General features: G+C 34.4%; 1 protein-coding gene across 1 annotated transcript; it reads right to left on the bottom strand.

The window, feature by feature from the left end:
• Positions 1 to 1,748: 1,748 nt before the first annotated feature.
• Positions 1,749 to 10,557, bottom strand: LOC133873088 (adenosine kinase 2). Its single transcript, XM_062310809.1, has 12 exons — positions 10,375 to 10,557; positions 9,340 to 9,393; positions 4,182 to 4,231; positions 4,057 to 4,088; positions 3,859 to 3,960; positions 3,702 to 3,769; positions 3,481 to 3,557; positions 3,291 to 3,388; positions 3,128 to 3,198; positions 2,982 to 3,048; positions 2,713 to 2,896; positions 1,749 to 2,092 (listed from the first exon to the last, which is right to left on the bottom strand). The coding sequence occupies exons 1-12, from the start codon at positions 10,455 to 10,457 to the stop codon at positions 1,950 to 1,952; spliced, it is 1,029 nt and encodes a 342-aa protein (XP_062166793.1). The 5' UTR covers positions 10,458 to 10,557; the 3' UTR covers positions 1,749 to 1,949.
• Between the last annotated feature and the right edge of the window lie 12,501 nt (positions 10,558 to 23,058).

Consider the following 23,058-nt stretch of genomic DNA (forward strand, 5'->3'; position numbering starts at 1 on the left):
AGCTATTGATACGGAATTAAGATTAAAGAGGTACAAACGCAATCAACTTCGGACTCTACAATCTCATTCGAATTCCCTGAAGATAAGGTTAAAGTTCAACCAAGCTAGGACTCAAACTCCTAATCCAACTAGGCGTCAAGAATTCTGGTAAGACCGCAAGTCTAGTAGGACCGCAAGTCCGGCCTATAAATAAGACCGTCGCACCAGGTATGAAGGACGAATTCTATGAGCTCTTGAGATTGAAAACATTCTTCAGAAAATTGATTTGAACTGACTTAGGCATCGGAGTGGGCGTAGTCGGCACCCCCGACGAGTTGTTTGTTCTTTTTGCAGGATTGAAGTAGTAAATCAGAACCTAGCAGCGAATCACCAGGCGACACGTCACCATACCGGAAACTGTACCAACAACTATGAAAAAGCAAAGGGGGGAGACCTGAAAATAGTCAATTTGAGGGCCAAATCTATGGGGCTCTGGCATCAAAAAAATTGGGGGCTTGCTCGAAATTTTTGCTCCTCCTCTTCTTCTAGTTCGAAGTACTTTTACTTTGTCTCTTGAGTCAATTCTAAGTCCACATGGAGGAGGCAGAGGTAGCAGTAATCAGTTTCGTAAAAGAAGGTGGTGAGTTGCAAAGGAAGGAAGGAAAGTATGTTTCGAAAGTGGCAAAGAGGAAGATGAAGTATGTGATGTACCGTCTATGATACGAATTCAAATTGAAGTGGGAAAAAATAAAGTAGTTAAATTGCATGTACAAAAAAAAATTATTTAACCCTAACTATTAATGATATGTTAGTGATTTGATTTTCCGTTTATAGAATTCTTGTTCCTTTGCATTTTTTTTTTTAATTATTTAAATGGTACATGAGATCGTCTTCCTACAAAAAAAGGGTATTACACTCTGCTCGATGGTGGGTGGGTCAACCCACCCACGCCCTCTTAGCTGGTGGGTGGGTCGCCCCACCCATCCACACCCTTTGACAACATGCATGGAGAGGTTGCAACTCGCGCTCCATCAATGTACAAAGCGAGTAGCGAAACAACCGGAACCCCCAACCTCCATTGGTGGGTGGGGCGACCATTCATCTATGAAAGACTTGAATGGATCCAACCATGTTCCTTTCACTAGTGCCGTTGTTAATGCTCCACCCACCCACATCCTTTATGGGTACCAGTGCCCTATCACCCCCTAGATAGGAGGGAGGTAGGTGGTCGTTCTTCTCTTTTTGGCCATAGGTCAAGATGAAGTGACACAATTGTACAAGCAAAGCTACTATATATATATATATATATATATATATATATATATATATATATAAAGTAATTTGATCAATTTTAAACCTTAAAACATTACCGGTATTAGTGATTATTTTAACTACTCAAAATACATATTTTTTTTATTTTATTTACTAATTTTTTAATATAAACTCCAAAATATTTCTCTACTTTCTTCAAATATTATTTTTCAACGGAACTTTTATTGCGAAAGTTAAGGGATAGGGAAAAAATAAAAACTAACTAACTAAAAGGTGCTACAGTGCTTTTCATAAACAAAATCAAAATGAATGAAAATATAAGGAATCTGAAGATGCTTAGGGGCAAATTTAATAAAATGTTGAACCTCATAGATCTCTTTTGGAGGAGTAATGCTATAAAGATGAGTTTTCCTGCTATTCACCTACTTTTATGAGCAATGGCTTGTGTCTATTTATAGCTATGCTAGAAAAACTAATTAATCATCCAACAACAATACTTAAAACATAACAGGGTAATATATATATATAAATTTGTGTCACCTTTTTCTGGGAATCAAAATTCCGTACTAGATAGTTGGGTTCTTGAGGCCAATTTAGACATGACGTTATTTTTAATAACCTCGAAATTCATAGATCAATCAAAAATATGATTCAAAATCTAAAATAATGCCACGGACTGCAGGGAAATAATGAACGGCTTAATTAAAATCAGGCTTCTCTGGGAACGTGCAGCCAGACCTCTGAATGATAACATTAGCTGCATAACAGCCAGCTCTCACACAGTCTTCAATGGATTTCTCATGAACCAACTGTGATAAAAATCCTCCAACAAATGCATCCCCTGCAAAGAGTAAATTAGAGAATATGTTAAAAGACGTGTCGACATTGATTTCATATGCACTGTAAGATGTACTAACTTTAAATCTTGGCCATGAAATGCACTCTATCCGTTTCAAATATCTTCTTCCAACATTTCATAGTACCATGACTACTGTACATACACCTATGTGATTTTAAGGGAAAACAAGGACCCCCCACACCAGTTTTAATGCATTCATGATTTTAAATGTAAAGGAGCAAATGAAACCAATAGATGGTGGATAAAAAGCAATACAATATTATTCTAATATTGTAAACCATTTACCATTATTATTTGTTTGAATTGGTACTTTTAATTATTCTAATATGCCAACCAGGAAACAAAAGTAATATATATGGCAGCTACAGACAGAATTAGCAGGCAGAATTAACCTTTATCATTAAATGCTCTAGACGATTTAAATTTTTTACACTACTCTGCATATAAAAAAGTAAGCCGCTAAAACCCCAAGGGCGGATAGGGGCCAATCGAATCTCTTCTTCCACTTCTCTTGGGCCCAATTATTTGTAAAAAAACAGAAAAGAAAAGTAAGCTAGTCTATCCCGACATTTGAAACATTACAAGCACAAAACAATGCATACCTGCTCCATTTGTATCAACAAGTTTTTCTTTAGGTAATAATATTACAGGGAACTTCTGCACTTTCCCATCCTCAGCAACAACAACAGGATCAGCACCCTGAGTGATAACAGTTATCCTCTTGTGTGTTCCTGATGCTTTGGGCCACCGGGAGATTTTTAGTGCTATTTCCTCTACATTATCAGTCTGGTCATAAAGAACATACCAAGCATGTTAAATTTTGGAACAGAAACTGTGAATCGGGTAGAATCTGGTACCAAGCAACCATTACCTCCCAACCATGAACTTTTGAGAAGGTTCTTGCTTCTGTCTCATTTCCAAAAACATAGTCCATATACCTGAACCCCAAAAAAGGCATGTCTTACATCAATATGAATATATACTTACTACCACAAAAGAAGATGCCAAAATGCTTACGGCAAAGCTTTCTCCTGTGCATCCTTGAAGAACTCACAGATAAATGGAGCAGAAAGGTTCATCATGAAGACCTGCAGAAAAAATTAGATATTAAGCATTCTCATGCACAATCTAATGAAAACCAGTTGATAAGAGGGAATTCCAAATATTTATCATATTATACCTTGTCATTTGCAGCTGCATGTTCAGCAACAAGCTGTATGGATTCTGGGGATACAGTGAGGAAAAACCCGGCAATATAGAAGTACTTAGCCTTCTCAACTATCCAATCAAGATTTCACAGAGAAGTCAGCTCACAATAATGAAACTAAAAAATCAAAGTACAAAACCAAGAGGACTTTGGCAGACAGTACCTAATGCCCAGTTCTCCTGCCTCTTTAAATGTTCCGTTTTGTAGCAATTTGCAGCCGACAAGTTAGCAACGAGAGACCTACAAATTCATCCAACAGTGTTAATAATCCAGCTGGCCGCAAATTTGAGAACCTTTTATTCAGTTCAAATACTAAGAAACATGTTATGTAACATTTTGGGAGGCAGTACAAAAAATTTTCAAAGTAGGCTCAATGAAACCAACCTTTCACCACCCACGACACAAACAGCACAAGTTCCAGTTGGTGCAGATTCATCCTCATAATAGTGAACCTGATTTTGATAATGTTGGCGATATTACCATTCTATGGTCCAATGCTTAAGAAAATATTTAATTAAAATCGAGAGACACAGAAGCTCACATTAACACCAGCAAGTTTAGAGTTCTTCTTCATCTCCTCTCCAAACTTGTCCTTCCCAATGCAACCAATATAAACTGTTGCACCAGGAATTTGAAGCATCCACTGCAAAAGCAAAGAGTAACTCACTTTTAAACTGAGTGAAGGGATAATATGACTGAATTTCTTCCAGTACCACTGCAGGATGTAATAATAACGTACCTGGGCAACTCTGATTGAATTTTGAGTAGCACCTGAAAACAATAAAATTAAATCAAATACTATCGAACAAAGTCAAATAGCAGAACAATTTTCTAAATTTCAATATTATGGAATGAAAGCATTACCTCCAGCAATGTACTCCACATTGTTGTACTTGTTAGCCATTTCTTCATACCTGGGACATACATCAAACTAACATTGATCCATAGTTGATCAAGGAAGCATATTTTCACAAAAGAATTCTCACATAGAGGGAACAGGGAATCCACACAGTGTAACACAAATTAAATTGAAATTCTCAATCATCAATCAAGTTACCAGGCACATTTTGGTGCCCATTAGATGAAAAGAAATGCCTAAAACTCTTAAGTTCCTTTAATATGCCACAACAGTTGTGCTGTATAGCAGTTCGCCAAATGTCTAAGCTGTCCCCCTAGTCAAAGTGTAAACCTCTGTTTACACCATGTTTGGTAGGAGAGATGGAAAGGGCAGTGAAGAGGTGAGGGGAAAAGGGGAGGAGGAGAAGGAAGTGAAGGGAGTTTACCACCCCCCTCATGTTGTTTGGTAGGAAGGAAAAGAAAAGTGAAAAGGAGAGAATATGTATGTAATTTTACTATTATACCCTTATTTAAATAGTTTGAAGTGAGGGTAGAAAAGAATTTCACAACTTTATGTCAAGAAGCAAGCTCTCCATTCTTCAATCGACCCACAGTAGGGTGATTGGTTTTGGTGGACCCAGGGTGGCTTTGCCTACCCCTCTCCCACCAATTTTGCCTCCTTCCAAATGAGCAATTTGCCCTCGCCTTCACTTTTCCCTCTCACCCCTCTCAATCCCTCCTCCAATCCCTCAAACAAACGTAGCATAATGAAAAAAACTTCACACTCTCAACTTGATGGGTCAATTTGAACTTGCCTAAAAATCAGATTTCTTTTTTTGAGAAGTAAAAGACATCAGCATGTTAGAATTCCCATTTTTCATGGTCTAGATGAACATTAATCAAAAATCTATTCTATTAAAAAATAATAAATAATAAAAAATACTTATAAAAAAAAATAAATAATAAAAAAATAATAATCTTTTTGCTCTCTACTTACACCAGTCCTTGCCTCTCTCAAGAATCATGTTGTAATTGTTATAGTGATAAAATGCTATAAGCATTTGCACCTTGTTGAATTTAACAAAGATAACTCAAAATTTTGTTTTTAAAATTGACTCAAGCTAGGGTTTGCCTTCCCCCCCCCAACTAAGATCCTTACGGCACCTTAGACATTTTGACGACAATATGCCACATCTCAGACATTTTAATTAACAGTTGATGTTGCAATCAAGTACCATCCTCATATACACAAGGAATCTGAAAAAGTCAAAGCAGTATGCTTTCGTTACCCAAGTAGTGATTTAAATCAAAACATTTTTTATAAGTAATAAACTGGTCTTATTAAAAGCGTAAAGTGCCCCTAAATACACAGGATGTATACTAGAGAAAATACCTAACTAGAAAGCGAAAAACAAAACAGTCTACAAAAGAAAGAAACCCAACAAACCCTCAAAAACCAAAACCCAACAGTCAAGAAGCACACCCTTCTACAACACGTGAGCCTCGCCTTTCTTATGCCAAGAGGACGCGCTTGCATGCTTGCATCACCATTATTAATGGTGTTTACCAAATTCAAAATCTCCCTCCTACCTATCGTCTTCGGCTATGCAACCTTAACTTTCGAAGAAGTTAAACTGGTCTTAAATCAAAACATAATTGACAGACTTTTAATAAGTTACTGTTCTTTGTTCTTTTACACCACTCCAAATATAATGACCACTATTCTGAACAAATATATGTCTGTATGTGAGTCTCTTTTTGTTCATTAGACCTTCTAATTATGTTTGCCATTGATGATCATAACGAGAGATGGTTGACCCCAAAAGTGAATTATCTACAGAAAATTAACTCAAGTAAGATGCATGTAAATGGAGTTATGCTATTTCAGTATTATCAAACAACCATTTTTTGTTTTCCACCCCTCCTACCATATCTTCAAAATTGATGAATTGTAATCTCACTGTCTAAGGCCCCGTTTGTTTGTGCGTAAAACCTTTTTCCAAAAAAAAATTTCTTCAATTTCGAGTGTCTGGGGCAACTGAAAATCTTGGTCAAACCGAAAATGTTTTCGGTTGACCAAAGAATGTATCCTTCCTCGAGTGTAAAATGGCTAACGCTTCTCACGAGCATAAACTATTATCTGCTCTCTCTCTCTCTCTCTCCATCATCTCAACCCTCTAATTATCACGCTATCACCCTCACTGCACACCCGTTCTTGCACTATCTCTATCTCTAGTAATGGCCGTTGCTTCATCGACTCCTAAAAGCAAAGTTTGTGATAAAGAGAAGGAGAGCAAGGACACAAAGAAGTGGAGCCACCACCACATATGGTCGCAAAGATAACAATCTTCAAGGTCTTCTACTCGATGTACGGACACATGGAGGGCCTGGCTCGGAGGATAAAGAAGGGTGTGGACCGACTGGAAGGAGTTTTGTATAAGGTGCCAGAGACATAGCTGAGCAAGGTGTTGGAGCAGATGAAGGCACCGCGAAGGATGAAGGGATCCCTGAAATAATAGCGACAAAAGTGGAGGAGGCAGACAGGTTGTTTACTTGTTGTTTGGTTCCTAACGAGGTACAGGTGCATGGCCGCACAGATGAAGGCGTTCTTTGACTCCACGGGGCAGCTATGGAAGGAGCAAAAGCTCGTAGGCAAGACAGCAAGTTCTTTGTCAGCACTGACACTGCTACATAAGTTTATTTTCACAAGTACTGCATGGTTGTTTGTGCCTTTAACATGTTTGACTGACTGCCTTTGTGCTCGTGTCAAAAGTGTTTTGTGTTTGTAAATGTGGAGAAGTTGGTTTTTCCCATAAAATAAATTTAAGCATTCAAATTGCTTGAATGTGGTTTTGCGTAAATGTTGGGACTGCAATGCTAAACATAATGGGATACTGCAAATTGGGAGTTGTTGCGTGTTGGACAAAGTGATGCCATATGATGGTAGTTCACAACTTTACAACTTTTACTTGATGAATATGCTTTAATTAGAAGATAAATCGTTCTGTATAGATTTGAAGAGATTCTTGCAGATAGGCAGGCTATTAGAGACTTATTATGACTGGTAATTTTGTCCTCATTAGTGAAGAAAACTGATGGTAGTTGTTGAAATCTCAAGTTCCACTTGAGTGGTAAAGTTCTGTTAGAGCTTACAAGAAAAAATGCAGAGCAAAGTGCGAGCTTGAGTGAAGTAAAGAAAGTAAAGAAAATGTTTTGGAAATAAGAAAACTTAAATATTGTTTTAAAGAATTTTGAAAACAATATTGCAAACTTTGCCCTATGTAGTTATGAAATTAAGTACTTGAATGTTGATTTAATCTCTCAAGCACATGGGCTTGTCAAATATATTGATGCAGGATGCAAGAAAGCTCAACTAAAAGTGGGCTTAACACCCAAAAAAGTCTGGAACAAGTTATAATTGTCATGTGGGGAATCATAGGGACCTTTGTAGGGTATCTCAAATACGGATAAGTCTTATTTTATGTTTCCTCACATTAGAAGTGACTGATAAGTTTCATTTAATACTTGACAAAATGTAGGAAAAAAAGTGTTTCATGTTTGGATTTAAGTTGTGTCTAGTTGAAGACACTTTTCATGGACTGCCTTAAAGCAATTTTAACCTGCTACACTTGGCTTTAAGTGTGCTAACAGAAGTAAGAAATGTTGAGTGTCAGCTGATGAGAACTTGGCTTTAATTATATAACTGTTTCTAGAATTGATTATCCGACTGCTCTCTCTATAGCTTGTGCATAATGTTATCCTTTTTTCAAATAAGATAGTTCACAAACGAGCTAATCAGGACAAATTTATCATGTGAAATTGATGCACGGTTGTTGGGACTTCCTGTATCCAAATCTAGTCGGAAGGAGTTTGAATGAGGAAATGGGTTTACGTCTTATGAGCTAATTGGTTCCTACAAATCTCCTAGCCATACATAATAGACAATTTGGACTAACGGTGACTTTGATATATCTATTAGAGATTTATTTGCATGTTCTGCATAATAGAAAAATTATGTTTTTGTACTCAGTTTGAACTATAGGTCGTATTCATGGCTACTTTGACTTCTAGACATTTTGATGGTGTCCCTTTTTCAATCTCTAAGCAATAGTAAGGGAACAATTTTCATCTGAAGGGCTTTAATGGGAATGCTACTATTCACTGTGCTTTTCAAATTGGGTTATCCTCCTTTTTTCCTTTTCTTCAAACAAGGTTTGATCTTAGTACCATGCAGCAACATTTTAGTTTTTTGTGTTTGACTGATGGGGTTTATGTTCCTTCACAGGGACTAGACGTATGCTGACTTGAATTCTCAAAAATTGGCAACAAACTGTAGAGAGGAAGCCAAAGAAAGCAAAGCAGGAAGAATTGAAAGAATTGAAAGAATTGTGTAATAGCAAAAGGGATGAACTTCATAAGATTTGGTTGGACAACTTCTTCAACAACTATAGAGATTCGAATTTGGAAATTATAGATATGTAGTTGAACATTAACTAATGTATTCTATTACTTTTAAACCATGGTAGAGATTGCATGATAGTATACTTGGATTGCAATATGCATGGTAGAACAGATGGTTATTTTGGCAAAACTTGACTGTAATTTTTATGGTTGAACTTGAATAATAATGAATTTATTGTTAAATTTTTTATGGTACTTTGAATGTGGTGTTGGATGTTATTTATGGCACTCTCAACTTGAAACTATACGGTTTGTAGGATTATACATTTATGATTTTTTTTATTGGTCATAAATAGTTAATACATGAATTTTTTTAATTAAAAATAATTTGTAGGTTGATTTTTTTAGTTATTTTATATTAATAAATTGTGTTGTGAATTAAAGTTGTTATTTATAGGTTAATATGATTATACAAAAATATGAGAAATATTTGGTGGTTTTTTGTACGAGCCAAAAGCCATAAAATGTTTTTCAATATTGCAAACAAACACCAAAAAATAGCCACATTTTCCGGAAAATATTTATAGTAGAAAGCATTTTACGCAGAAACAAATGGTCACAACAAATATATAGTAAAAACGCTCATCTTATGAATATTAATAGATCTCCCACGTCTTGGGTAAAGGAAGATTTTAACAATACTACATTTGATCAAGGAATTAGCATTTAGAACATAAACAAAATTAGCATTACACCGATCTTGACATGGAAAGAAATTTCTCACATTGGTAAGTGTTTTTCCTCTGCAAGGATTGCATTGTTCAACTTCAGATCATACCTGACACAGAAAACATGACCATCCAATCAAAACAATGAAACTGGATTTTTATTCTCTTTTTTAATATAGGTTATTTGAAGAAATCATCAGAAAAACCAATGCAACATCTTCCTTTCCAAAACTTAATAGAAAAACAGCTTGCAAAATTTTTAAAGCAGAATCCATATAGCTAACATCATAAACAAATGAAATTGGTCTAATAAATCCCAATTCCATTTAAAAAGACCCAATGAATTTGATCTGCTAGCAATAGATTAAGACCTCCTCTCCCCCTCCCTCTTTATCACCAATGGAACAAAGTCTGAAGGATGAGATTCAAATCCTACTCTACACGAAGCACGAAATTAAAGCTAAGCACCTGAACTTTCTATAAACGCCTAAGATCTCCAAATCCTGCTCGAAGTACTTATAACATTAGAAGCACTTAATGTAAAATCATATACGTAAGTAAAGGATCTGAATTATTTAAAATTCCAGGGTATTCTACGAGTAGATTTTTTTCAAATCTTAACAATTATTTTCAAATTAAATGATTGAGATTTTGACATATCGGTATTTATCACTTTATTACTTACCATATTGATCACTTTTTATTCTAAATAATGGGTGATAAATGAAGATAAATATATTAAAAATAATAGGGTGATAAAAGATGATAGATATGTTAAATAAATGCTGATGTAGTGATGTGCCAAAATTTTCACTATTTAATTGAAGAATAATTGTTGAGATTTGAAGAAATCTACCAGCAGAATAGCTAAGAACAATAGGAAATCGTGATCCGTAAATAAGTGCTTTTACACTAAAAATTATCCTAGAAGAAAGTAAAACAAAATCAGAAAGCAATAGATATCTTTCAGACAAAGAGACTATAAGCACATTGAATTCTAACGATTACAAGAAGATCTGGGTTTTGGTAAGCTAAAGAAGATTCAGAATCATAGCTTATCAATAAAAAAGAGGTTGGCATGAGTGACACACTTTTGCAAGAACTCGTCGTCCACGACAGAAGAGATGTCGAGGAGTGGGTTACCCATTCCCATGAGAATGCCCTCGGACGCCATTGGTAGTGGGAAATGAGAGCTTTACGGAGGAGCAGAAGATCGCAAAGAGAGGAAGGATTTAGGTTACCAGATGCAGATCTCATCTATGGGAAGCGCAGTAGGCAAAGTTTATAGTTGTTGTGGTGAGGCCTGTGGGTCTCAATCACACCAACCCATTGGGCCCCCCGTTCAGCTAGGTGAGTGTGCCGGTGCTCCCAATTTTCAAGCCTTGATTGGATTTTCTACCTTATTTTATTCGTTAGGAGTTTTTTTTTTTTTTTTTAAAAAAAAAAAAACCTTATATTCTTTCAAATTACCACTCAATTATCAATGTCTCCTCAAATTAATAATTGTGTCAATATCCTCCCTAAAACTATTAAGAAATGTCAATGTTCTTTAAGACCATCAAAAATACAAAAATGACCTTAATTTTTTTTTTTCAATAAGACAAAAATGTCCTTATAAATTCAAAAAAAAAAAAACTAAAACTAAAACTAAAACTAAAAATAAAATATAAAATAATATAAAATAAAAAGAAATAACATTTTAAAAAACAAATTATAAAAAAAACCAAAATTAGAAAAAAAAATTAAAAAAAGAACGAATGTTTTTTAAAAAAAAAATTGAAAATTTTATTTTGTATAAATTTTTGTTATTTTAGGTTTTTTAATAATTTTATGAAGGGCATTTTTGTCATTAGGGAGGCATTGACACATTTTTTAGTAATTTAGGGGGAGACATTAACACAATTGATAATTTGGGAGGAATATTGACAATGAAGTAGTAATTGGAGAGAGTTACATGTATTTTTTCCCCTTTTTTTTTTGTACTCAAGGAAAAAAAATGGTGAAAGGTGTTTTTATTTTTAAGTGAAAAATGGTGAAAGGTGTAACTTGTAAGAGAACAGAGTAAGTTTGGAAATTGCAGCTTACTATTGCTGACCATTGTTTCATTTACAGAATATAGCTTTACAATTAAAGATAAAGATTAGTTTAACCAATTACATTCAAATACCATAGAGCCTATCTTATTGATGCAAAGGTTGCTTACTTACTATTTTGATAAATAGTTCTACCTAACTTCACATCTTTAGTGGTTTTTGGCTTTAATACTAGCTTAACTATATATTAATGATTTGATGAAGTTTGACGTGCCAAATTTTGTATGGATGTATTACTATGGCTTAGGATTCTGTTAGGGATCATATTAAACCTGATGACTGGCCTAGATGGAGTTTTGTGATTGACTTTTAAGTTTGAAAATAAGATTCTGCCTTGCATCGGACGTTCAACCCTTATGTTTGAATGTGACTTTAATAGTTAATATCATGTAAAATTTTATGATTAAATATAAAATGTGACGAAGAGCATAAGCAAAGAGAGAGAGTATACAAGAATCTTATGGTGGAGCATTCAATATTCAATGTAAGGGAGCAAAATTCAAACTCAACCATTCAATACAACTGGACCACTGCATGGTAGGTTTAATCAATTAAATCAACCACCAATACTTTAACATAAAATCACTGCATGAACTGCAAAGAAGATCAAAAGTCATTCGACAAGCATTATACCGAATTGTTAAATGCGGAATGAACAAGAAAAAAGAAGAAAAGAAACCTAGATTTAGGTTTTAATTATTACTATTTTTAATATATATATATAACATAATATAATAGACCGGTTACTCGATTATCAACCTGATTTCTAAATCTCAACTAGCATATGCGGTTGTTGGCAGTAATGAGCGGTTAATAACCGTTCTGCTTGTATACCCCTAACGTCATCCATTAGAAAGTGCCCTATTGGGCTACATCTTTATTGTATTGACTTGATTATACAATTGTGTTACGTGCTCAATTTATAGAAAAATGTGATAAGGGAGTTAGGCTAGAAAAGGTAATTACTGGCCTATAAGGAAATGTATAAAGGCTTAATATGGAAAATATCTTGAATATTCTAATATTTTTAATAAGCTAGTTACCAGGGTTTATTTTATTTTATTTTTATGTGTAAGTGTATAATAAATCATTGAGTAAAGGCGTGATTTGAAATCACTTCTTCATTTTTAATTTTTTTTTTTTTTTAAATTCTAATGCATGAGCATTAGCGAATTCTAAATAGGCCCCTCCATGTGTTTATTGTGCAAGTTTTCTGTAAATTGTTAGTGACACATTAACATATTCCCACATCAGTTTAAAATAATATTTTTTCTCTTGAATTCTAAAAATTACATTTTAAAAATAAAATCTTATAAAAGAACAAGAAAAAAAGAACAACCCTACACCCAAGAGCATCCCCACATTGGCTACCATTAGCGGTGGGGGTGCCCCCTTGGGGCAGCAAACCACCCCATGAGCATGGATAATCCATGATATGTTCAACGAAGAGGAAGTATTAATTATTGGTTGTGCTTAGATCTTCAGTAGTGAGTATGGCCATGGTTTGAAGAAATGGAGGTTGAGAATTAATTAGGTATTGTAATAAAAGGTGTTTTCATTTTTATGGAAGCATCTGTAAGCTGAGAAGTAGGGAAAACTAAAATAGGTTGTAGACTCGAGAGTAATTTTGATAATACTGCAAAGAGGGCGTTTGAAAAAATGACACCAAAAAATAATAAAATAGAGGAGAACAAATTTATACTGCCCATGGGGTGAGTTTTTTGGCACACGCAATTGTTGTTCTTTCCTCCTAATGTGGCTTTACTTTGAGATTATGATATAAAGTGTATGTCACTTGGATGTATGAGAATGAGATAAAATCTATGGTCAACATATATATGCATTAAGTGATCACATGTAACATTGTAGGAATACCTTCTTCAAGAATGAATCCAAATCATTAGTTATGGAACAAAGAGATAAGGAATATTCACCTTGATATAGATTTAATGAGAATAAACATCTAAAGCTTGTGCCCGAGTGTATCAATGGTATTTATTGAAACTTTGTTTTGTGCAAGGTGAGATGAAATCTCACAAGGTACAAAAATGATATATCATATAATTAAATCACGTTATCAAGGAAAATAGATAGTGAACAAAGTTATAGTGTATTAACTTTGGTTTAACTACGGAATGATTCTATGGAAGTGTAATATGTAATAAATAAGTATGTCACAGAGATTAATTCATTAATTTGAAAAAACATATTAGAATGTATTCACATTTATTTAGTGAAATCAATTATAATTAATAGTATCGTGTGATATTGCTACAGACCTATTAAAAGTAATTGTATTTTTTTCTTTAAGTTTCTCTTTGAGCTTATGTAAATTGACCATTTGATTTGGGTCTCAGTTTTGCATTTATTTATTTTAATTGTTTTATTTGATAAAATATTGGCCCAAAAAAATATGATTCCTAAGAAGCTTATTACTTAGAGATGATTGGGCTTCAGAATTTATTTCCTAACGGTTTAAGCAATTAAAGAGCTTTGGACTCTTGGAATTTATTCTAAAAGGCTTAAGTGGAGTTAAAGAAACATTGGGCCTAAGGGATAAAATCCAAGCCTATGCTTAAGAGTGAGTATTATTGGGCTAGGGTTTTAACCCTAACCCTAGGAGCATGAGGATAATTTTTCTCCCCATGGCCGTGTGGTGCAAGGGCAAGGGGAGTAATTTTCTCCATTTGGTCGTGCACCTTATAGGATAGGATGAGGAATCTTGGTTCATCCATGACTCCAGTCCTAGTTTTACTACAACTCCAGTTTATCTCCTGACTCAATCTTGATTGTAAATCTAAGTCTATAAATAGATGACTATAGGGAAGCATAATACACCAATTCACTAATTGATAGAATTCATAAGTTGAAAAACTGAAGACTCAAGTTTCACAAATATTTTGTGAAAGGCACAAGAACGTGTATCAAGAGAGAATAGTTTGTAAGTCCACACTCACGGTCATTATCAATCATCAAATAGAAGATATGAAGGTATAATAAAGAACGCCAAGAACGTCAAGAATATGTTATTGATCACTCAACGTATAAGGAGAATCTCATCCAGAGTTATATAGCTTTACATACCTAGGAGAAACCGAATTCAATTGTAGGTACCATTGACTTCTATAATTGTTTTATCAAGCCTTGTTATCTTGAAGCAATTTTTTTTTTTTTTTTTCAGGATCGGTTTCCACTGCATTTACTCTGTACGTCCATGATCCATCCCTAACACCCACTACTTTATTTTAATAATTTTTCATTGTGTCAAAACTTTTAGCGTAAGAACTGCGTCATTCTTTACAATTGCACCAAGCAAATACGAATCAAGTAAATATTGAAAAAACAAAACACCCAACATTATAAAAGCATCATCTTAAACAAAACCTTCAACCCCTACGCACTAGCTTCTATTTTCTCTCTTTCACAATCACTTCGTTCGTGGCATGTCTTGCCTACCTTAATTTGAAGCTTCCACCATCTAGAATGGTGTGGAAGAGCTTCACCTCCAAATTACAGAGTAAGTTGCACAGGCCCCAGAGGTCCAAAGCCATCAAGAAACCTCGAAATTGGCTCAAGAAAACTACCGATGGTGGTCTTTGGCCCTCCCTCTTCACCGAGCAAACGCTTCAAACGTAACAAACGGCTTGCGATCGATTCATACCACCAACACCTTTTTGAGAAGAAAAAAAAAGTTGCATTTGTATACGTAGATAAACTCTTCAAAGAGCCTACGTTGGTGGAGCAATGTTCCTATGTAGGCGCCTCAACTATGTCAACCAAGAACAAAGAGTACTACTTGTTGAATAAATTGAGCGGAAAAAAAAAATTTAGAAAAATCAATGCGACTTTGAGGAGTGTATAAACACTTTCTTTAAGGTGATAATTGCCTTCACTCAAAAGAGTTTGTTGCCGGGTTACAAGCAATTCACCTCCAGGATACAACAAAGTCACCAACTGCAGACAACAATTCTGAAGTTTGTTCTTTAGAGTTTCTCTACAAAGTTGTGTAATTGATTTGAGAAAGTGAGAGAATAATAATAATAAATTCGTAGGAAAGTATATCTATTTATAGATTTTAAATGGCATTTATTGAAAAGTTGTATCTTTTCAACTTATAGTTGCAAACGGTTACCTATATAAATTATAGAGTTAGTTACATATCACAAACCGCTGCAGTTGGCTTAGTGGTTCAAGGCGCCTCTTCACAAACACCATGGCAATGGTTCGACTCCTCACAACTGTACCCAAGCAGTGGGCCTCAAGTAGGCCCAACATGGACCTCAAGTAGGACGATCCAAGCCCCCAAGTCCGAGCCCACGTGTATTTAATGGACCAGGCCTGTATGTTAAATGAAAATAAAATGCAAACTTTCATAGTAATGGAGTTTTGAACCTCTCACCTATAACACAAAAGAAGAAGCCTATACCACTTAGCCACATCATTAATATGCTACTTCATTAATATAACAATCTAAAAATATTTATAACAATCCCCCACTTAGATTGTAATATTAAATACTCAATCAAATACGGATATCCTCATGCATACAAGAAAGTATCTTTCGATTTAAACTTTCAATTAGTGTAAGCATTTCAAATTTCTAACAAAGTCAATGGTGGCCTAAGCATAAACCAAGACTTTATATGTTAGAAACGGAAATACCACACACATGATTTTATCCAACTTTAACGAAAAACTCACGAATTTAATTGCACTTATATATGTGCTCCATCCTGGTTTTCATGAACATTTACAAAAGTAAACCTTAAACTTTTGCTAGAAATTATTTCACTTCTTATGTTCATATAGGTGAAGTTCCTTTTACAGTCTCTGTTACTTGAGACATTTAGAGTATTATTGAACTTCATTAAGAGTATAACACTCATCCTTCAATTATCGTAACAGCCAGCATTGAACATCCTAGTGAGTTTTCATGAAAAATAAATTTCAATGCTTTGCAGCCACTTAACTGTAACTTGTTATTACCCTTTAAACCTAAAACTATTTTTTAAAATAGTATTAGGTTGGGTTCCCATTACAGGTGACTTTTTAAAGAAAGGTTTCAAACCCATTTCACTAGATGTACTTTTCACTAAATCTCTCGAGAGTCCCTTAGTAAATGGATCTGCCAAGTTTTTACTTGACCGCACATACACAATAGTGATAATGCCATCTATTATCAACTGTTTGACATATTCATGTCTCAAGCTAATATGTCTAGATTTTCCATTATAAACTTTGCTATATGCCCTAGACAAAGTAGCTTCACTATCGCAGTGCAAAGAAATGGCTGGCATCGGTTGTGGCCACAACTTTATATCTAATAACAAATTCCTTAGCCATTCTGCCTCTTTGCCCGCTGCTGCCAAGGCTATAAATTCGGATTCCATTGTGGAATGTGAAATACACGTCTGTTTCTTAGAAGCCCATGAAACCGCTCCACCACCAAGGGTAAATACCCACCCAGACGTAGCCTTATTATCACTCGCACTAGTTATCCAACTAGCATGATGGAAAACTTGTATAATACAGTCCTAATTCAATTGTTCTTTTAAGGAACCCAAAGACTCTACCAATTGCTTTCCAATGTTCCGTACTAGGATTATTTATATATCTAGAAAGTTTGCAAATTGCAAAGGAAATATCTGGCCTAGTGCAATTCATTGCATACATCAAGCTACCAATTGCACTAGCATATTCTAACTGAGCAACTGCCCTACCAGAATTCTCACTTAATTTAAATACAGAATCATATAGTGTACTTGCTTCTTTAATTCTTAAGTGTTGAAATTTAAGAAGCATTTTCTCAATATAATGAGATTGACATAGAGCATAGCCCCCACTAAATTTCTTTACTTTGATACCTAAGATTGTATCAACTTCCTTAAGATCTTTCATTTTGAACTTTGAAGTTAGATACTTCTTAGTTTCAGATATTCCTTCCATATTTGTTCCAAATATCAACAAGTCATCCACATAAAGACAAATAATCACACCATAACAATCAGTGAATTTAGAATAGATACATTTATCAGCATTATTATACTTAAATCCATGAGATAAAATGACAAGAGTCAAATTTCTCATGCCATTGTTTTGGTGCTTGCTTTAATCCATACAGTGATTTGATTAGTTTACAAACTTTCCTTTCATTTCCAAACATAACAAACCCTTCAGGTTGTTCCATGTACACCTCTTCTTCTAGATCACCATTTAAAAATGCAGTCTTAACATCCATTTGATGTACATATAAATCGAAAATCGAAGCCAGTGCCATAAGCACTCTAATGGATGTTATTCTAGCCACTGGTGCATAGGTATCAAAATAATCTATCCCTTCCTTTTGTTTAAAACCTTTGGCAACCAATCTAGCCTTAAAAGTTTGAAGAGATCCATCTGTATTGTATTTTCTTCTAAATACCCATTTACAACCTATAGGTTTAGATCCATGAGGTAAATCAACTAAAATCCAAGTATTGTTTGACAATATTGAATCCATTTCATCATTGATTGCCTCTTTCCAAAATGCAACATCTCTAGAAGCCATAGCTTCTTCGTATGTTTTAGGATCTTCTTCTATATTTAATAAAATTGGTATCTTGTTGAGAATAATTTCTCTGTTTCCTTCCAAAAGAAAAATAATAGCCTGAGATGACACAAAATCAGGATCCAAATTCTTTTCTTTCCTAGCTCTTTGACTTCTCCTAGGTTCAATTAAGACCTCATGATTTTTTTCATTTATTTTCTTGAGATGAACTAGGATTTAAGTCTATTTCTGGTACTTGAGTAGGATCTGAAACAGTTTTAGAATCATTATAGAATTTATCTTCAATAAATTCTACATCCTTTGATTCTACTATAATATTAGAATCCAAATTCAAAAGTCTGTAAGCTTTTGAATTTTCAGCATATCCTACAAAAATACTCTTTAAAGCTCTTGGTCCTAATTTTGTTCTTTTTGGGTCTGGAACTCTATAAAAGGCTAAACAGCCCCATACCCTAAGGTATTCCAGATTTGATTTTCTACCTTTCCATAATTCATATGGTGAAACTTTAAAAACTTTGGAAGGTATTCTATTATGTACATGACATGCTGTAAGCAAAGCTTCTCCCCATAAACTAAAAGATAATTTTGCATTCAAAATCATAGCATTTACCATGTCAACTAGTGTCCTATTTTTTCTTTCTGCCAAACCATTTTGTTGTGGGATATAGGGTGCACTAGTTTGATGTATAATACCATTCTCTTCGCAATATAAAGTAAATTCAGTTGGAAAGTATTCACCACCTCTATCACTGCGAAGTATCTTAATTTTCTTTTCCTTTTCCTTTTGATTTTCAACAGTAGACTTATAACATTTAAACAAATTAAAGGCCTCATCTTTCCTTTTCATTAAATATACATATGTATATCTTGAAAAATCATCAGTGAAAGTAATAAAGTATCTATTGCCTCCTCTAGTTAGAACACCACTAAGTTCACAAACATCAGAATGCACAAGTTCTAATAATTTTGAATTTCTGTTTGTTTTGGGAAAAGGCTTCTTTGTCATTTTTGCTTGAATGCAAATTTCACATTTAGCACTATGATTATGATTATATGAAATCAAACCATGCTTAGACATAAATTTTAAAGTTCTAAAATTTAACTGTGCTAAACGATTATGCCACAAAATTGAAGACTCAATAATATAAGCAAAACCAGAGTTTATATTATTAATACTTAACTTATACATGCCATCACAAGAGTATCCTTTTCCAACAAACACTCATTGTTTGGATAGAATCAGGTTATCAGACTCTATTACAGCCTTGACACCTTTCTTACAAAGAAGATTTGCAGATACAAGATTTTTCCTAATTTCTGGAACATGAAGAACATTTACAAGAATAAGTTTCTTTCCAGATGTAAACTAAAGTTCAACAGTTCCTTTTCCCATAACTTTTGCAGTGTTGGAATTTCCCATTAGCACTTCTTGTCCATCAACAGCTTCTTCATAATTTTTGAATTGAGATTTGTTGTTGCAAACATGAATAGTAGCGCTTGAATCATACCACCAATCAGAAGATTTGGTTGATGCTGCCATATGTAACTCTGTAATCATGCTAATGTGCATTTCAGAAATCATGGCTATGATTTCAGAAGTCTCCTTTTCAGTTAAATTTGCACTATTGGAAACTTTTGTATCATCCTTCTTTTGCTTCTTCTTGTATCTGCATTCTCGCTTGAGATGTCCCTTCTTTCCGCAATTGTAACAAGTTTTGTTTTTCTTAAACTTGTTATCGTTGCCAGAGTTGTTGCTGAAATTATTAAATTTTCTCTTGTTTCCTCCATGATTATTTTGAAATTTATTTTTCTCACCAACAAAATTCACTTTAGAGCTACTTGGGAAAAATAGGTTCTTATCACGAATTCGAGTTTCCTCTTCAATTCGTAAATGTTTTTGAATTTGCTCTATAGTGAAATCTTCTGTTGTGTGTATAAGTTTCTTTCTATAATCATTCCAATTTGGAGGGAGTTTAGCAATTATGGCCCCAACTTGCAGAGGTTCTGAAACTTCAACCTTAAGGTCCCGAAGTTTATTTACTAGAACTTGCAATTAATGGACTTGGTCCATTACAGAAATATTATCTACCATTGTAAATTCAAAAAACTTCATGATAAGGAATTTATCCGTACCTTGTTTTTCAGTTTTATACTTGAATTCCAAAGCCTCCCAGATTTCTCTTGGTGACTTGATTGAAGTAAATAGGTCGTAGAGACGATCAGAAAGCATGTTCAGAATGTGTCCTCTGCATACCACTTCATCTTCTTCACGTTTCTTACGTTCTACCTTCCTTTGAGCATCTTCATCAGGCTCAGGTTCTGGAAGTTTTGGCAAATTTGGATCCAAAACGTATGAAATTTTTAACGCCGTGAGCAAGAACATTAACTTATCTTTCCAACGAGTGAAATTCGTTCCATCAAATCTGTCTAATTTCACAAAGTCTTGATTCATCATTTTGAAAGTCGTCATATCAGATTCTGATCCCATTGCGTATTATCACCTTAAAATTGTTGAATAAATTGAGCGGAAAAAACAAAATTTAGAAAAATCAATGCGACTTTGAGGAGTGTATAAACACTTTCTTTAAGGTGATAATTGCCCCCACTCAAAAGAGTTTGTTGCCGGGTTACAAGCAATTCACCTCCAGGATACAACAAAGTCACCAACTGCAGACAACAATTCTGAAGTTTGTTCTTTAGAGTTTCTCTACAAAGTTGTGTAATTAATTTGAGAAAGTGAGAGAATAATAATAATAAATTCGTAGGAAAGTATATCTATTTATAGATTTTAAATGGCATTTATAGATTACAGGCTGAAATGGAGGTTCATGAGACATTGGCACGTCCCTTGTAGTGAATACGTGCCTATATATATATATATATATATAGGTTTAAAGAATAAAAAATAAAGAAGAAGAAGAAAGAAAAAAATAAAATCAAAAGAGGTAAAGTTGCCCGCCTTTAAGCCCTTTGTTGGCCCAATTGTTAGATCTTGTTGGTCCAATTGTTGACTGAGACCCATCTTTTGGCCTTTGTAGTATTATTTAAAGACTTGAGCCTGACTTTTGTAGTATTGTTTAAAACTCATACCCATTTCAACTCATAGTTGGCTATTATTTTGACTCATAGTTGGACCATCTTTTTTTGGGCATTTGTTGTATTGTTTAAAACCATGCTGCCCATTTTTGTTTATAGTTGGCTTTGATTTTGGCCTATTGAAATTTAAGGCGCATCTCAAATCACCGTCGTCGACTGCCTCTAGTAATTGTCGTTGACAGTCGTCATCTCCAGAACAAAATTGCAAACTCAAACTTTTAGATTATTCCACCTTGAGTTTGAGGGGGAATATTAGAGATTCATAGAAAATATTTCCTAAGAAATATATTAAAATGATATTGTACATTACTTACTTTTTATAGGATTAATTGTAATTAGGTTCAGTATATGGTAATCAACTTTGATTGATTTGATTACCAAACTTATTTATCTATCTCAATTCTCATATTAATAGGAGTTTTCTGCATTGTAAAATCATTAAGAGAGATAAGAGTATAATGCAGCCATTTGGACTTTATCCTATGGATGTAGGTCATAGACAACCACGTAAAATCTCTTATTTATATTTTATTTTATTTTTCCATTTGATTATCTTTTCTTTCATATAGAAGGAAATCCAGGATTTGTAACTTAGGGTGAATCAATGAAATAATATATAAGTGTTAGAAGTATTTTTGGACAGTTGGACCGGCAATCCGACTCCTGTAAAATAGAGAAAATGGTCACCGAAAAGCCGTCAGTCTCGGAAAACCAAAGACAATTCAATGCTTAAATCAGTAAATTTTATTGAGAGGAAATAATCGCTTATATTAAAAATCGCTTGATTAATTTGCTGGTTCAAAGTGATAAGTTGTCATTATTTATTTGTACCAAATCTCTTCCTTCTGTTTTAACAATATAATTGCATGGTTCAACTCGTGCATCTTAATTTTTATTCCATTCTCGTTAATTTGCTTTCCGTATCTCTCCAATCTTGCCAATAGCAAAGATTAGCTCAAGCTATTACGTTGATTCTTTTTGTTTAGCATAAGATTTGTAAGAAGCATTTTTTTTTTCTTAGCATTAATTAGATTTTTAAGAAGCTTTGTTTGATTCGCCCAAAATAAGGAGATTTAATTTGATATTTTCACAAAAAGTAATGAAAAGCCAATTAAACAACAGTACTTGAGATCTATCTAAATAAAAAAAATCTCTTAATTTGAATTATAGGTGGTCTTGAAAAGGCTCACAATAATCTTGAGAGATAAATTTAGCTTAATGAGCACTACATTCTTTTCAAGGTTCTTTTCGTATCAAAAAAGTTGTTTCGCATCACAGGAAGGGCTTATTCTGCACCAACGTTTTCACCGGCTGCTCAGCTTCCTGTCGTCCTCTTTCCATCCTCCATCCAAGTACAACGCTCCGGCGCGTGAACTTCACTCGTCGGCATGTGGCCTTAATGTGCCTTTTTGAAGCTACTCTTCATCATCGTGGCTTGCTGATGTTGGGTTTTTATGTGTTTATCTGTTGTATTTTCTGTATTTATTTTTGTTGGTGAGTTATTGTCTCCCTGGGTCTTCTTGTTTTATCCTATGGAGGAGACGTTCGTTCCTGGAGTAGTGGAGTGTGTTATCCCTTGACAGAAGACTTTGTTTTGTTTTTTGCAGTGCTTTCACCTCCTCATGTATAATACTAATAAGAACTAAATAATGAAGTATATCTTAAATATTTAATTACTCGACAGACCTCTTATCCCGCCTAAAAAACCTTCAACTAGGTATACAATTAAGCCTTGCCCACCTCAAAATAGAAGTGCCCCGCCCCTAGTTTGGATCAGAATCTTTCTATATAACTTCTTGTCATCCAAAGAAAGCTTTTTCAAGCTTTAAAAATTGGATATTTGAGGTTGGATTTTGCTTGTAGAGAAAATTGGAAGAGGCCGAAGGAAGTGAGAAAACAGAGAGGGAGATAGTGGGCCTTTAAGGGGCTGAGTTGGGAGGCCAACTTGGCCGAAGAAATCGACCCAATCGCATGTCAGGTTGCTGGATTCCAGTGGAATAGAATAGAACTATAGAAGATGTGGGTTTTCAAGAACGTTT

This window comes from Alnus glutinosa, chromosome 7, assembly GCF_958979055.1.
Source record: "Alnus glutinosa chromosome 7, dhAlnGlut1.1, whole genome shotgun sequence".
Classification (NCBI taxonomy): domain Eukaryota; kingdom Viridiplantae; phylum Streptophyta; class Magnoliopsida; order Fagales; family Betulaceae; genus Alnus; species Alnus glutinosa.